General features: G+C 34.3%; 1 protein-coding gene across 2 annotated transcripts in view; it reads right to left on the bottom strand.

Annotated features, from left to right (window-relative positions):
• The window catches only part of KYNU (kynureninase), a 129,746-nt gene that overhangs the window by 24,733 nt on the left and 88,240 nt on the right, over nucleotides 1-16,773 (bottom strand). For both annotated transcript variants that reach the window (XM_038565112.1, XM_038565113.1), the window contains exon 10: nucleotides 16,363-16,436. In XM_038565112.1, the coding sequence (XP_038421040.1) occupies nucleotides 16,363-16,436 (74 nt within the window). The remainder of the gene's footprint in view (nucleotides 1-16,362; nucleotides 16,437-16,773) is intronic.

The following is a 16,773-nucleotide window of genomic DNA, read 5'->3' as shown; positions in this document are numbered from 1 at the left end:
TTGTCTATCTCATTATTTGATGATGATAAATGTCTTTTGCATTTATTTACTGAAGAAATTATATTTTACTATCCAAGGGCTTAGTTTGAAGGGAACCAGCCCCTACACCCCATTGGAGATTCTAATTGTTCACTATTCACCACCCTCCGCCACTCCATCCACATCACTTCTGGGTGGAAGTATATAGTCCTATAGTACATTTAAAAGTGGTATAGTTAGTCAAATTATTGGTTCTTATGGCAATAGGAAATCTTATCCAAAAAGCACGTTTTAGCAAAGCTTTGCACAGCAAGCTGCCAAGGAAAAAAGGACCAAAACCAAGACATGTTTGCTGGGATATGGGCAAGATAGTTTCATGTCATTTCACTTAATCTTTACAATAACATTCTGAGGTAGGTATTATTTCCACCCTTTTAGATTTGAGAAAATTAAGGTTTACAGAGGTTGGGTGATTATCTAAAGGCACATAACTAAGCCCATATCCTGCTCAGTATACAAGTAGGAACACTGACCCAAAGCAAGAAGCTGTGGTTGAGATGGCTCATCGGAAGGAACATGAGGGACACCTCAGTGGCTCAGTGGTTGAGCGTCCACCTTCTGCTCAGGGTATGATCCGGGGGTCCTAGGATGGGGTTCTGCATCAGGCTCCTGGCAGGGAGCCTGCTTCTCCCTCTGCCTATGTCTCTCATGAATAAATGAATAAAATCTTTTTTTTTTTTTTTTTTTAAAGGAAGGAAGTTGAAAAACAGAGTTCAGAGCCAGTACCTTCACAAGCTGATAAGCAAGTAGAAGCTGAGATGCTCAGCCTCTGGAAGCTGAATGGAAGAGCAGGAGATAAAAACAGATGTAGGTAAAGTAAATGGCTTATTGGAAGTTAAAGTTGACACTTGTTATTAGTGAGTTTCTATTGTTTTTGGTTCTAATTAAATTACTTTTTTTTTTGAGGCTAGTCTATCTATTTTCATATTTTTTCGGCATTCCCCTACCAGCTCCACTGCCCATCCCTGCCCCCGTGGGAGCACCCCCTCTGGAGAGGAGGGACAGCAAGTTTCTCTATATTTCATTCATTAATTCTTCAGATGTAGTTAATGAGACACTTCGCTAGAAGCTACAGATTAGAGAGAATACAGTGAGCTAGAACAGAAGTGGTCCTGTCCACAGAGTTTAGTTGAAAGTCTATTGGGTGTGGCTGGGGGGTAGGAACTAATTAAATAGTTATTAATTCAACAGAAGAGTGGGCGGGTTCCCCCATCCCCACCTCCTGGTGTTCATGCCTTTGTGTCACCTCTTCCCTTGCAACTCTGGGTAGACCTGTGAGTCTTCACTGAGAAGAAAGCATCCAGGGGACATAACGAGGTGGGAAGAAAGACAGAAGGGAAATCGACTGGCACCTAGGTGTTTGATATTAACCAACGGCTTAAGGAAGTCAGAGTTGCTGACATATCACATTAGGAGTGAGATGTTGAGTGGATTGAAAGAAATGAAACTGCAGGCTCAGGAAGGTAAGCTCCGCCTCATCAACATGAATTTTGTTATTATTAAAAGAAAGAAAGGAGAGTAAGAGAAAAAGAAAAATGAAAATAATAGCTCTTCATGGAGGCTATTTAAACCATAACTCCCCAACAGTTAGCAGTAAATGGGGTTAGAGTTCACCAGAGGAAGGAGATAATATAACTTTCTACATAAGATGGCACTACAGTCTGGTAGCTGGATGTAACAGTAGGTCATTAAACTCAGTGATTAAAGCAATTACTTGATGAAGATATTCATGAAAACAACTCAACAAATCATAAATACAAACTCTCTTAGTTTTGTGCCATGTAGCCATAAAGAAATGGCAGAAGGAGCCATTCCATGTTGTATGTGCTTCAAAGTCCTGGAGCCAGTAGTTGTGAATAGTCTCAAACTATCACAGATTTTTCATGTGATGCTTTTCTTCTTTTGCATCTTTATTCTGATATAAATTATTAATAATTACATGTTCTTTTAATCATAGGGGGTATCTATCTTCAATCTTAATTAAATTCTAAATGCTATTTCTTTGGGAAATGATTGCAATTGCCTAAAATCAATTGACTACACTTTCACTTGATAAAAAGAAACTTAATCATTTAAATGGGATATTATAACGAGAGAATGACATTTTTATCTTATTAAAATTTATTTTTACCCATAACCCCCTTGTGAAGTAAAAGAGTATTGAGATTTCCTCCTTAATGTCTGGCATTTTTCAGGTTATTCTGAAAATTTTCATGAAAAACAACATCAATGATGTTTTTATTATAAGAGCCTATCTACTATAACTCATCCTACTAACTAGATTAAACTTTTGAAAAAAAATGTTAATTTAAATAAGATGACAAAAGAAAAAAAAAGTCTTTTCCCCATATTATCTTCCAACTGCACAATGTGAACAATGTGAACCCAGGTGACTGGTTTCTCAGTCTTGTAAAGGTCTTGTAAAAACAGTCCAACAAGTTTAACTGAGGGATGCATGTGTTTTTCCTGATTTAAGCTCTTGTAATTATTTAATACTTTTTTTTGTAATTGTTTAAGACTTTTGAAAGCACAAAAACAAATGTTAATTGAGCTTTCATTATGAGCCAGTGGTCTAAGCAATAGCTTAATCTTTAAAATAATCCAATGACCTAGATATTGTTATCTTCACTATACAGATGAAGATATTGCAGTTCCAAGACTCTCAATAAATAGTCTAAAATAACACATGTGTTGGTTGTTGAAGCCTAAATGTAGATATAGACTATTACGATCAAGAATATTCACAAGCAAATGCAAAATCACCTGGGGCAGATTTTTTTTGTAAATGAATCAGAAATTCTATAGAAGCAGTATTCCCCAGATTACTTAAAAGATGCGCTTAGGGTTCTGAGTTGACAGAAATATACAATTTTTTCTTGAAATCTCTTCTTTTTCTCTTTTTCCTTTTTTTTTTCTTTTGTTACTTTCTCTGTTCTTTTTTAATCTCTATAATCAATTCCTCTTCTTCAAAGAGCACTAAGTGAGGCATCTAATATAGTAAACTTGGACAAGCAGATTGCTCATATTGCTCACACCTTGAAGTCTTTACAGATGTAATGGGGATTGTTTAAAGTCAAATAAAGAAATGGTGATTTAAAAAAATATTCATTCTAACACAAAATACATCACCAAAAAACCTGAGGGAAAGTTAAATTCATTTTAAGACTCCACCATTTGGAACATAGGAAAGGCAAAATGAAATACAGAAGAAATGTAATCTAAATGAAATCTTGACATGAATTCTAAAAAGGATTTATTCTAAAGCTAATGAAGTAAAATTAAAAACTATTAAATTAGTTTATAAGTAGCAATTATCACAGCGAGCTCATAAATCATTTCTATAAACCTAATATGAACAATAATAATTAAGATGCAGTCTCATCTCACTTGGACTAGAAATTTGAATCTTTTGCCACCAAAAATTAATAATCAAGCAGGGAGTTCATTTACTTAGAATGAAGATATTAACAGAATTTTAAGAGGAGTTGGAAGACATCTGATAAATAATAAAAAGTAAAGATTTTAATATGCTTTGTGTTCTTTGAACATCATAAATTTCCTAAAAGGAGTTTCAAGTAAGTATTATCAAATGGAAAGCATCGCTTATTATAAAGACATCTTTGAGGCATGATATTCAAATTTAGTAAGAGAAAGCCACCAGGGATCCACTGAATATGATTTTGGATGCTAAGAGTTATGAAATGAAATACTCAACTCTCCTTGATCTCTTTAGCAAGACTTTAATGGCAGAAATTCCAGTATGAATCCCTGAATATTTCATGCACTGAATTAATTTAACTTACTCTGCAAACCCCTTACCTCTTCTTATCCTGTATCTCACCAAAACATAACAACTTTTCCCAGTTTTCTTAATCTATGTGAAAAGCAAAGTTCATCACTGGAGCAGTTCAGCAAATAAAGAAATCAGATCACAATCTATTCTAAGAAAGTACATTTGCATAAAAGATTGCTTATATAATGTCCTTTAATTTGACAATTTATTACCATATATTTAATAATTTTAGTCTGTGTTTAGGAATATGAACCTGACTGCAATAAGTTTTTTTTCTTTTCCTTTTCCTCATCTTCTTCCCCAACGTCCCCTTCCTTCCCCTCTCCTTACCTCCCATCCAATCCCTTCCTCTCCCATTGTCTTTACCCTTCCTCTTTCTTTCTCCCACTCAAGGTCACAGCTAAAAATTCAATATACTTGTCTTACTGCTTTCATGGCTTCAAAAATTGTGTTGAATCAGACAAATTGTTACAGCATTGCCAAAAACACAGAGCTTTTGAGGTACAGCATAATTGTTTATTCTTAGAAATCTGTAATAGCAATTGGGGAAAAGTTTGAATGCCTGTCATCTCATATCCTAATGTCCTCTAAAACCCAACTTCAAGTGAAAGTATATCATCTAAAATTCTCATCAAATAATTATGTTTCACAGAATCAGAAAGTTCCACAAAGATTGTTTTATTCAGAAAGTAATGAGAAATGTATTCATTCAAATAGCTTTTACATATTCTTAATTTCCATAATAAAATTTTGGCAGCTGAACTTTAAGAAATATGCATATAGTACTCTTTTATACTTGAGAAATGGAAAAAAGATGAGAAGGTTATGGTAACATTTGTTACAAATTTGTCCAGACTTTATTGCATCCACCTACTACAAAAAGGTAGAGGGGGAAAAAGGTCACTAAAGTCATCAATACAGTTGATGACGCACAGATTTCCATCAAGCTGATTTTAGTTTCTAAACTATCCCTAGAGGCAGTTCACCTTATTCTGATGTTTCATTTTTATTGTTTCATAATCAGAGTTTAAAAGCCAGAAGAAATCTCAGCCGATCCCCTAGACCTAATTATTTATTTTTCCCAGGAGGAAACCAATACCTGGAGAGCTGAAGAGACCTGAATTTGTAACCTTGTTCCATGTGAACAGTCAATGGCTTCCCATCATCTCAAAGATAAAAATTGAAATTCCTCACATGGAATGCAAGGACCTCCATCTTCTGGTCCCTGGCTGGGATGCTTGTAAAACCACCCTGCCTGGAATCCCCCACCATTGCCTGTTCCCCTCTAGTCTCAATAACAGTTGGGAGAATTTCTCCAGTCGGCTCAAATATCACCTCTTCAACAAAGATTTCTCCAACATCTCTCTTTCCTTTTTCTGCTCACACAGAAAGGACAGTGAGAGCTCATTCATGTCTGTATCTCCTATGCCCTGCATACTGTTCTGCCTACAGTAGATCAAGAAATACTTTTTTGGTTGATAAATGAAATAACTACATGACATTTAATTAATGATTTAACATCCTTTTGCCCAAACATCAAATTAATCTTTTCCCTCTATCCAAACTTTTCTCGCTGTCCTGTTGCTTCAACTTTCTAATAACTTTAAACTCTATTCTGCTTCTTACATCCGATTAGCCACGACCATATTTTAGGTAGTGAGCAGTAAAATCAATCAGTATGCATCATACTGCAATCAGTATGATTGCAAACATCTTTTAATTGACATATATATTTCTGTTCTTGACCTCCGTCAGACTGCTGCCACCTATCTTTTATAATAGATCCTTAATCATACAGGTTTTCGTCAATTCCTCCATTACTCTTCTGCATTGAATTGTGGTCACTTCCTGCCTGCTTTCTGTAATGGTTCCCCAGCTGGTCTTCCAAAGCCTACCCTTCCTGTATGTCCTACAGCCTATTCCCAACAAAGCCACCAAAGAAGTCATTTTGCAAGTTGCTATGTCATATCACATTTCTGGCAAAATGGGAATGAATCCTGTGTCTTTATATCACTTTATAAGGGCCTATATTTTATGGACTCCTTTATCTGTCTAATTTCATCTACTAATCTCCAGTCTATTCCAGCCATGCTAGCTTTCTTGCTATTCCTCAAAATATTCAAGACACATTCCTTAAAAGTTGCACTTAGGGTTCTGAGTGGGCAGAAAAATGAAATGTTTTTTTTTTTTCTTGAAAAACTCTTTTTCTCTTTTTCCTTTTTTTTTCTTTTGTTACTTTTTCTGTTCTTTTTTAATCTCTGTAATCAATTCCTCTTCTTCAAAGGGCACTGAATGAGTCGTCTAATATAGTAAACTTGGATAAACATATTGCTCATATTGCTCACACTTCAAAGTCTTTACAGCGGTAATGATGATCATTTAAAGATACTCTCTCTGAGAGTATCTATCTCTGAGAGCAAAGATACTCTCTCTGCTTGGAACTCTCTTCATCATTTAACTGCCTGACCCATCCTCCATCTCTTTCACCTCTTCATCCACATCTCATTTTCCCAGTATGGGCCTTCCTGAATGCCTTTCAAATACTGCATGTTGCCAAGGATTGTGCATAAAGTATCTATAGGACTTTTTTCATAATTGGAAACTTCAAACATATTACATAATTATATATATATATATATATATATATATACAGTATATCAAGAAATACTATATATAGTTTGTCTTCTCTTGATGGAATGCAAGCTCTACGAGGACAGGGATCTTTGCTTTGTTTGGCCATATATCCCAAACACTTTAAAAATTGCCTGGTATATGTATATAAATGCAATACATACATATATATATTCCAGGTAATATACATATATATACATATACAATGCATAAATATATATGCATATATATATACAATGCTCAATAAATATATATTTAATGACTGTGAAAGTACTGTAGAAGCATTATGCAATTATAAGTAAAAATTCTTCCACAATGTTCAGTGAAGATACTAACTTATTTTCATGAACAATTAGACTTTTGTGGCTTTTCATTTTTGGTTGTTCCAAGCTCTATTCATCTGTCATCAAAGTGTTTCTTCCAGCCTCCACTGGCAGTATCTTCTAGCCAATCAATCCAACATGGATGACCAAATGCAAACAAGGAAGGGTTTGAATATACTAAAACTCTGCCCTCAGGGCAGATCTGTTTGGTAGGATTTAGACATGGTTGCATGGTACCCAATCTCCCAATCACAGTCTTAGGACATTCCTCATAGCAGTGCACTAACACTGTTAGCTGCTAAACCACCTTGCAGAATGAGAAGGCACGGAAATAAATAGAAGCACGATTGCTATATTTCAAGGAGATATTGGAAACCAGAAGTAACAGTGATTGAGATACATAGAAGGAAGGTGGAGCTAGTGCATAGGAATAAGGACCAGGGAAAGCAGTAGAATAAGAGATTTAAAAACAAAACAAACAAACAAACAAAAAAACACTTAGAGAAAAAGCAAGGAGGGTCTAATTCCAGGCAGTTGGTGACCACCACATTTGTAGGAAAAGTAAAAGCATAGGTAAGTGACAGAAGATTCAAAGATGTTAACAACAAACAAAAATATCAAAAACTGACAAAATTGGTTGCTTTAGTTCCTAAATTGTACATTCATCCCTTGATGCCAGCAATCAGTTGCCAAGCATGATTATTATAAGTCTTGACATGTCCATGACATTAGGTAAAATATTACCAACTCGCTCTTAGTGAGTAAAAAAGATCTCTATCAAATCTTATTTTCTAAAAAATATTCATCTGTTCACAATTGCTCTGCACTATTCTAAGTCTACTGACTTAATGCTGCTCTGGAAAATAGTATGAGAAGATATCACAAAACCCAATTCCTTTTCCTCCTCTCATTTGTTCATTCATCTGTAAATTTTTTTAGAGTGCTTCACTTGGCTCTGTTATATATTCATTACATATTCAACAGGAGTTCAAGTATGTCCAGTGATCTAACAACATGACAAGTGTAGTTAAAGAATAAAAAAAGCACTTCCTGATATCATGAGTTTTGGTTAATGAAAATAATTTCCTGAAGTTTCAGAATAATATGGTGTCCTTAAAAGAGCCAAATCAATATTTTCTTGGTGTGAAAGCTTTATTAACAAATAAATCCTCTGAAAATTCTCTGTATATACTTTATTAAATATACTATTGAAATATATTACTTTAAATTTATAATCTTTGGAGGTAATATCGATATTAAAATCATAAAAACTGAGAGAAGATTTCTGAATTTAGGACTTTTGAAAGGACTAGTTGCAATGTTGATTAAAATACTCATGAAGGATTTTTTTAATTGTCTGTAGCTAGTTTTCCTGGATATATTTGGTCTTTGTAGAAGCATATGGAAATGCATATTTAATTTGACAGTATTTTGCAAATCATGCCCCCTTCAGAATAACTTGCAAAGAAGAAATGCTTCCATATGCTAGAAGATGGTTTGTCTATTATGCTGAGAGTAAAGAAAGACATGTATTCAACAACAAATTTCTTTAAAAAGTGTTTTTTGGGGCATGGCAGATTATGAAAGTAAAGAAAGATCACATGGACTATGTTGCTGTACTCAAAAAATTTAGAATTAATTTATAATCAGTTTTCAAGCAATCGTATTGAATGTGTAAAGATGAATTCTCAGAAGGATCACAGGCTCTTTGAAAAGAAAGAAAGAAAAGGAAAGAAAGAAAGAAAGAAAGAAAGAAAGAAAGAAAGAAAGAAAGAAAGAGAAGAAGAAAGAGAAGAAGAAAGAAAGAAAGAAAGAAAGAAAGAAAGAAAGAAAGAAAGAAAGAAAGAAAGAAAGAAAGAAAGAAAGAAAAGAACATTTTCTGGCTAAGTTTCCCTGGCTTGTAGCAGACTTGTAACAAATCTTCTGAGATCTTGGCCAAAGCTGATTGGAGCAGAGATTGGAGCAAGGTGAACTATCAATACATGAACTAGTCATGACAAAGAGAGACCTCAACTCTGGAGAAAAAGATCATTTCCTGCCAATCAAATCTTCTCCTTTGGCATTGAGTAAAAACATATAAACAAAGAAAAAAGAGAAAACAGAGCGCATGAGTTCAGATCTTTGTTCTGGACAATGTATTATAAGAGTTCTTATCATCTGTAGTTAGCCCAGCCCAGTCTTGGAAGCACCAGGACTCAGTGGGTCTGATATGTGACCAACAAGGTCCCCACGCTGCTCCATACAGCAGGTATACCGTATCGTGGCTGCTTTGGCAATTTTCAAGAGCCAGATAGCTACATACATGTTTCTCTGTTTCTCAGTAAGATCAGATAAAAGTTTAGCAATTGTTCTTCATAGCTAATATTAAAAAACAGCAATGACAAAAAAAAAACAAAAAAAAACAAAAAACACCTTGCAGATTCCAAAGGTCACTTGAGGGGCAAAAATTGAAGTGATTAAAACAAGAGTTTATTCTCTTTGACAAGTTTTACTTTTGGTGTCTGAAAGGTTCATTGGCCTCATATATCTTCAGAGACGTGAGACTGCAATTTTAGAAGAGAAAATAAATTTTGAGGTTTCAAAGGACTCCAATTTTCCCAAATTAATGATATTGTCATCATTATCTGAGAGCAGTGATTTGCAAGGAACAATGGCTTTAATATATCTCTTTATACTGAAAATTACTATTTTGGCTTTCCTTTAAGAGCCAGGATTACTTTATCTCCTGAGTTGAAAAGAAATCAGATTATTTACTGAATTTATTTTTAATCATGATCACACCTCAGAGTATAAAAGTTATTTTTATGATCACAGCTTAAATTCACAACGCAGAAAAATCATCTAGATGATTTTGCATAGTAAAAATTGTCAAGCCAAAAAAACGAGGGATCCTTTTAGAGCTACTAATCTAAAATGGTTTCTGGGGGCACTTGGGTGACTCAGAGGTTGAGCATCTGCTTTTGGCTCAGGTCGTGATCCCAGGGTCCTTGGAATGAGTCCCATATCTGGCTCCCCGTGGGAAACCTGCTTCTCCTCTGCCTAGGTCTCTGCCCCTCTCTCTATTGTCTCTCATGAATAAATAAAATCTTAAAAAAATAAAATAAAATCGTTTCTGAATGAAGAAAGGTGTAGGTTATATGCCGTGATTTCATAGATGAGATTTCTTCTTCAATCAATGTGCCATTTTTGGATGTGCCATCTCACAGTGAGGATTTGGGGACTGGGACTTAGGACAGGTATTACCTATTCCGTGAGTATGAGGGTGCAACAAACTCGATTTCACTACTGTTTATAATTTCTAAAATATTGTAGAATAGGGATAAAGAGCAATTTTATGATAATAGGCAGACTTTTAAATGTTAATTCAATAACTCCGATTCCATAAAAATTATAGTAAAAAGTATAAAAAGGAAATGATCACTTGACATATCCCTTTAAGAAATGTCATTTAAGTAATTCTTCTTCTTTATACTTGTTAAATTTAGGAAACTAACCAAGTGAAATCCTTCTCATAGGCAACAATTTCAGCTTTCAAAGTAACAGTAAATTTATTCACTTAGTTAACATAGCCTTCCATTGAGCAGAGGATTTGTAACTGTAAATTTCCCCACCACCTTGCTCAAGCTTTTCCAAAGCACCAAGTTAAAGACATTTATCCCTCTACTGCTTCTATGGCTATGTTTGAGAAGTCATCTAGCAATTATTAAGAAGTTGCCTTGTGGCATATATTCTGACCTTGGGTTTCCTGTCACTTAAATCATTTATTCAGTTACTAAAATAATCTCTCCAAGACTATAAATTAAAATCACAGGCAATATCTTATATTCACTTCCATCTGTAGAAGTTACTTGCACAAAAATATGTGTTGGCTATATTTATTCATATCTTCTTAATGGACTCAGGATCATTCTCTTTACATGACAAAGAAATGAGTTCCTTAGGAAGGATACTTTTGTTGGAATAAGATAAAATGGAAGTTTCACTATATTTAATTCCTGAGTTTAGAAAGATATATGAGTATATTGGAAGTCTTCATTATTTGATGACCAATGGAATATTGGAAAAAGTCCATTTAAAATAAAATCCAATTTAAACCAATAACCATATTTTTATAGTAATTAATGGAAAAAATTTAAATTTGAGATCCTCTTAAAAAGTAAATTTAGTTATATAAAAAATAACTTGTAATTTGGCTAGTATTACGTGCTAATCATTAAAAAGAATAAATAATAAGTCAAATATTGATTTTCTTAGTGTATTTTTAAAAATGTTAAGATAGTAAAATACAATCCCTTTCATATTACATTTAACTTTTTCAGCATGACCATAGAAATGATCATTTCTATAAAAGTTTTTGAAGCATTCATCATTTCCTTTTAATCTCTGATATTCAAGTCATTTGCTTTTGAAGTACCGTGTCTAATTTCCTCTACTTCATCTGTTCTTGGTTCTAACTCTGACAGATTCTCATTGTCCATAATTTTGTGATTCAGCAGTTCTTCAGTATCACTTGCATCAGGAAATCCTGAATCTCTTGAAAAATTTCACTTTACAATCCATTTTCAGTATGTTTTCACTGTGTTATCAGATATTTTTAATATTCTATAATCAGCAAAAGACCAAGACTTGTTATAATAATTCATAGAGATAGATGCTAATGCTAATTGGGAAAGGGTATTCAGTAAGGGCTAAGTTTAAAGTGTGTAGTTCATTCGGGAATATTTCCTATTATTACAATCTTTGCTTTCCTACTTTATCTTCAGGAACTGGTTTAATGCTTTGGTAATCAGAAACTCTTGTAAGTTGCAATCATTAAAATAAGGGATAAAATGTAAGGAAGTGGTAAAGCTGGAAGTGCAAATCAGTGTCCTCTACAAGTATCTATTGTTGGAGTCATGTTTATGGATAAGATATTTCTGGGCTCGGGAACCAAGGGTTGAGACATTGAGAGAATCAATGAAAAAGTGAAAGAGTAAACTTTGTAAAATATAGAAGAATCATCACATAAATTGGAGCAGAATCAGGAGAAAATGGTGCACTGGAAGCTTAGAGCTGTGGAATAGAAACTTCAAAGACAAAGGAGATGGCCAAGGGTATCTAATATGGCTGAGAGGTCAAAAAGTTGTGGCTGACAAGTCATCCATGTTAATACTAAACACTGAATCTAAGAAACAGGCTGAATGGGTAGAACAGATGCCCTGGGAGGTGGAGATCACATTTCAACTAGAAATCCTGTGAAAAGTCTGAGAAATTCATTGATACTGGTCTATCACATTGTAAAGGACCTGGAGTCTTACACCGTGCTAGTGTGATTTACTTTTCCTTATTCTTTAGGCTTTCACAAGGAGACTTTATGCAGATACTAGACAAGGATGTGATAAGTAACAAGTCTGAAAGGATCACTAAGAAACCAAAACAGGGTTTAAATTATAGATAAGCTTTGGATGATGGCATCCTTCAACATTGCCTGGAAAAGTATGGAGAATCAATATATCAAGTCAGCATTCCCCGGAACAAATGTGCATTAGATGATCTCCCCACATAACATTAATTGTACAGTTGGGCCAAGCATGCCATGAGCTTATAATTTTTGAGTTGTTTTACTAAATTTTCTTCAGACCTTTTTTTATCCTTAGACTTTCCTGAATATTGTTTGGCATGTCTTCTTCTTTAAGTTGCCAATAAAAATAAAATAATAATTTACATTTCTGAGTTCTAAAATTTGTCTAACCATGCATTGAAGTTGACTAGCCTTCTTGGCTGGTTCTTTTTAACCTGGAGATTACTTATTACAATAAAGGAAATGATTCAAGCCCTTAATAAGGCCTTAAAAATGACATCTCTATCTATAGGTTTTTATCAAGCACCTCAAACTCATTATGGAAATCTATTGACATGATATGAAATTCTAGCATTTTCATCAAAATTTTGAGCAGGCCTCATGCTTGGTCACTCAAAATATTTAAAACATTTCAAGGGATCGAATACATTGGGGTATCTGGAAGTTTATTATGCCAGCATGGAAAGTGAAAAATGGCAATTTTCTAGTTCGTATGGTTTCACTGGATGGGGTAAAAAAAAGTAAGGGACAGAAGGAATCATAATAACTCATATAATCCACTCCTGCTCTTATCCTAGAGTCTCTCAAAAGAAAAATAAAAGTGTGTGTGTGTGTGTGTGTGTGTGTGTCAAGGAGTGTTGAATTACAGTCTATGAGCTCTTATAGAAGAATCATTTCATGAGCTTCAGATATTTTTGAATCCCATAAAATCAAAAAGTTAAGTATTTATCTAAAGTATACCAGAAAGATCAACATTTATAAGGTTTTAAAAAATCAAAGTATTCAAGCAATTTTTTTAGTGATACATTTCTGATCTTCAAATGCTTACAATTAAAATACGTCCTTTTTTATCTCAGACCAATAATTATTGGTTTTATAGACTCAATTGAAGTCAGGCCTGAATGAAAAACAACAACAACAAAAACAACAAATGGCATTTAGTCACAACCAGTTCTAATTTAGAATAATTCTTAGGTACAGACAAACTTTAGAATATGACACTGGAATGAGAAAAGGTGATGATAAACTAGGACAAGGTCAAATTCTAGTTGAGAATAACAGCTTGAGTTATGATGCTTAATGCAGTGGATCGACTATGGCCTGTACTCTTTCTCTTTATTGGCAAAAGTTTCCTGGAAAAAGTCTTAGGTCATCTGTTTGAACAATGGCCAAAATGCCTATTTAAACAAACAAAAAAAAAAAATGGAGAAGAAGAAGAAGTGAAATTCTTGGTACAGATATATTATACCAGTTGCCAATGGAAACATAAAAGATACTTCAAAGTTACACACTGAATAGTAAATTTAGAATGCAAGGTTGCATATCCTGGGATCCACTCTCTACACCTGGTGGGTCACTCACTCCCGTAATGCCCTTCTTCCCCACCCTTGATGAACATTTAAGCATTCTGTTTAACCACACAGCTAGAATGCCCCTAATCTTAACTTTGACCTTCATCCTGTTTTACTTCCTTACTGAAGGCTTTGACTACACAATTATTGCACTATAAACATATAGTCAAATAACATAAAAGAAAAACTAATTTAAATATGTGTAATATAAAAACTCTTAAGAAAGAATAAACTGGACCATGAAATGCTATTTGTATACTGTTTATTTGAAATAACAGGCTTAGCCACTAGATGTCACCCTTTAAAAAAGCAACAGAGTTTACTTCGCAGTTTGTTACATCAACAGTAATTATGTTCCCCTATTGGGTAGAAGTTGGCACCATTGGAATCAGTCACTCCTACATGATATAAAAAGAATCTTTAACAACAAGCAAACAAACGACACCAACTGGTGTTTCCTGTAAAGGGGGCTTCATGAGTCAAAGCTGATTGGAGTCCTGTCAGTCTCCAAAGCCAGATGGTTAAAATACAACAACAGATAATAGCATGTGATTTTTCAAAAAAGTTAAAAGCATGGCTCTGGTACAAATATGAAATGAAGATCCATAAAGATCTCACTCAATTCAATTGATGAGGAACCGGGAAGATGGTAAAGGCTGTACAAGAGAGAATTCAAGAAATGGGGACTTGCATGGCCTGTTTCTCAAAGGCCTGCTGAAATGCACTTGGTAGTAGATACTAAACTGTTCAATGTCCTCAAGGTCCCAAACCATAACCTCTGAGGTTATGTTTCCTCCTTGACAGAAATATCTCTAGGAGTCAAAAGTCTCCCAGTTAACATGCAACTCTACAGTGAAGCAACACAGCATTCAGCCTACGTGGATGGCCCACATATGATGCTTCTGTCACTGTGCTTAGTACTCTATGTGCACCATCCATCCTATCTTATTCTCAGAATCATTGCCTATGAGGTAGATGCTGCCATTATCTGTATTTCAAGGCTAGAACACTGAGAGATCAAGGAACATTCTTCAGGGTATAGACCAGCAAGTGATCAAGTAGTAATGTGATGCTATATAGTCTTTCTCCCGGGACCAAGGATTTAACACATACGATGTCCTGGAAGATGTTGGGATTCTACAGGATGAAGCACACATGAACTCAGAGCTCATGACAACCCCTTCACCCTCTCCTGTGCTTCATCCATGAAGAACAAATAATGACAAAAGAAGTCTCAAGTGCAATAAACATAGGCTGTGAGATCAGAGCTTAATGGCTAATGCTTACATTCTCAACAATTTGTGTAGATTACTTACATATCCCCCTACCACTCCACTGGCCTGTCTTTCGGTTGATATAATACATCAGATCCTCTATTACAATATAAACAAGTGAAGAGTGGGAAGTGGTCAGTAGGGAGTCTTCACACAAAAGCGAGCAATTTCTTATGTATTGTCTACACGGAAAACAATTACACTAGGTAAAACACTGTCAGCGGGGTTGGCTAAAAATGAAAAAGAGACCTTTTAAAATATGTGTGGTATTCCTATAACATAATAATGCTTTATATTCTTTTCAGAGATCTGGGGACAGGGGGAGAAATGTAATGTACTGACAGCAGATTTGTGGAAGATGTCTGCCCAACCCAATACCCGTCTAAAGAAAATGGTCTATTTAATTTTAAAACTTTAAAATCTTGAAGAAATTTTAGACATGATTAAATGAACTGTAGAAAATCATCTTAAATTTCTTGGATTTATATGCGTAGAATCTCAGAAATGGGAGGTGCTCCAAGTCTTATTACTAATTCAGCTTCAATTCTTGTAAAGATTACACCACTCAGCCAGTGGCTGAGGAGATTCAGAAAACTAATCAAACATTATTATATTACCTATTATGAGTCTAGACAGTCTCCTCATCACACATACTCTGATATAACAACTATGAAAGGAGCTTTTTCAGAATATTACTTCTGTATCTCCATACCAGATAAAAACAAACTTACAAGTTCCCCAGTCAAATAAAAATGTATAAATTTGTTAATATATCACATTTGCATTTATACTTGCTCTGAAAAATGAAAAAGTTATATAAAGTAGAAAAGTATTGCTTTTTATGCAGTCACTCCGTGTTGTTCAGTGTTCAGCTTCTTCAGTTTTCATGGATTATAAAATCTTTGAGGACAGAAGATAATCTTTACAAGACCATCATATAGTGTTTCTAGCTTTAAAGGTAGATGTAATTTTAATAATAACATACCACATTTAAGGCTCTATTAGGCACAGCTCTGGTTGCCTTTGATTTATTCATCAATGTGAGGAATCTGAAATTTTCTGAAGTCTAATTTTTGAACAAAAATAAGTCATCTCTTTGCATTAAACCATCTGCTCTACATGATTACAGTGACTCATTTTTAGCATTGAAGCTTTCCTTTTTGTGATTAAATTTCTCGTTCAACCAATTGAACTCTTTGAAAGGCATTTCTTTTTTTTTTTTTCTAAGGCATTTCTTTCTGAGAAAGTACATCATTGTTAATGGAGTAGTGATATAATTATAATCAATCCAGATCCTTATTGGCTAGCACCTTAATGAACTCATGTAAATTTAGAATTAATGCACATTAATTTATTCATCACCAAAGAAGAATCTGAAGATGGTACTCACGCAGGTTTAATTCTATAGGCATGCTTTTCATGGACAAAGGCACCAGCAAGACCTCCTGCTCCTGAGTTTAAATACTGAATTGAAAAGAAATTAAGTTGTCTGAGCATATGACAAAAATAAACAATGAAATCATTTGACATTTTTTTGGTCATGAAACCACCTTTTGACCAGTCCTAAATATGTGATTATGTGAGCTTTTATAAAAAAACAGAATTTTGCATTACCTTTTTCAACAAAAAACAAAAACAAAAACAAATAAGCATAGCATTATTAATTGAGACTAAATACCCAAATACATACTACTTTTTTTGGCCCAATTTTGCCCCAACTAATAGATAACAGTTCCAATGACGTCTATCTAACTTTTAAAGCTTATTCATATTTAAATAATAGTAAAGTATCATATTTTAA

Source organism: Canis lupus, chromosome 19, assembly GCF_011100685.1.
Source record: "Canis lupus familiaris isolate Mischka breed German Shepherd chromosome 19, alternate assembly UU_Cfam_GSD_1.0, whole genome shotgun sequence".
In the NCBI taxonomy this organism is placed as follows: domain Eukaryota; kingdom Metazoa; phylum Chordata; class Mammalia; order Carnivora; family Canidae; genus Canis; species Canis lupus.
Note: the sequence above shows the minus strand (reverse complement) of the source record. Positions and strands in the feature narration are given on the sequence as shown.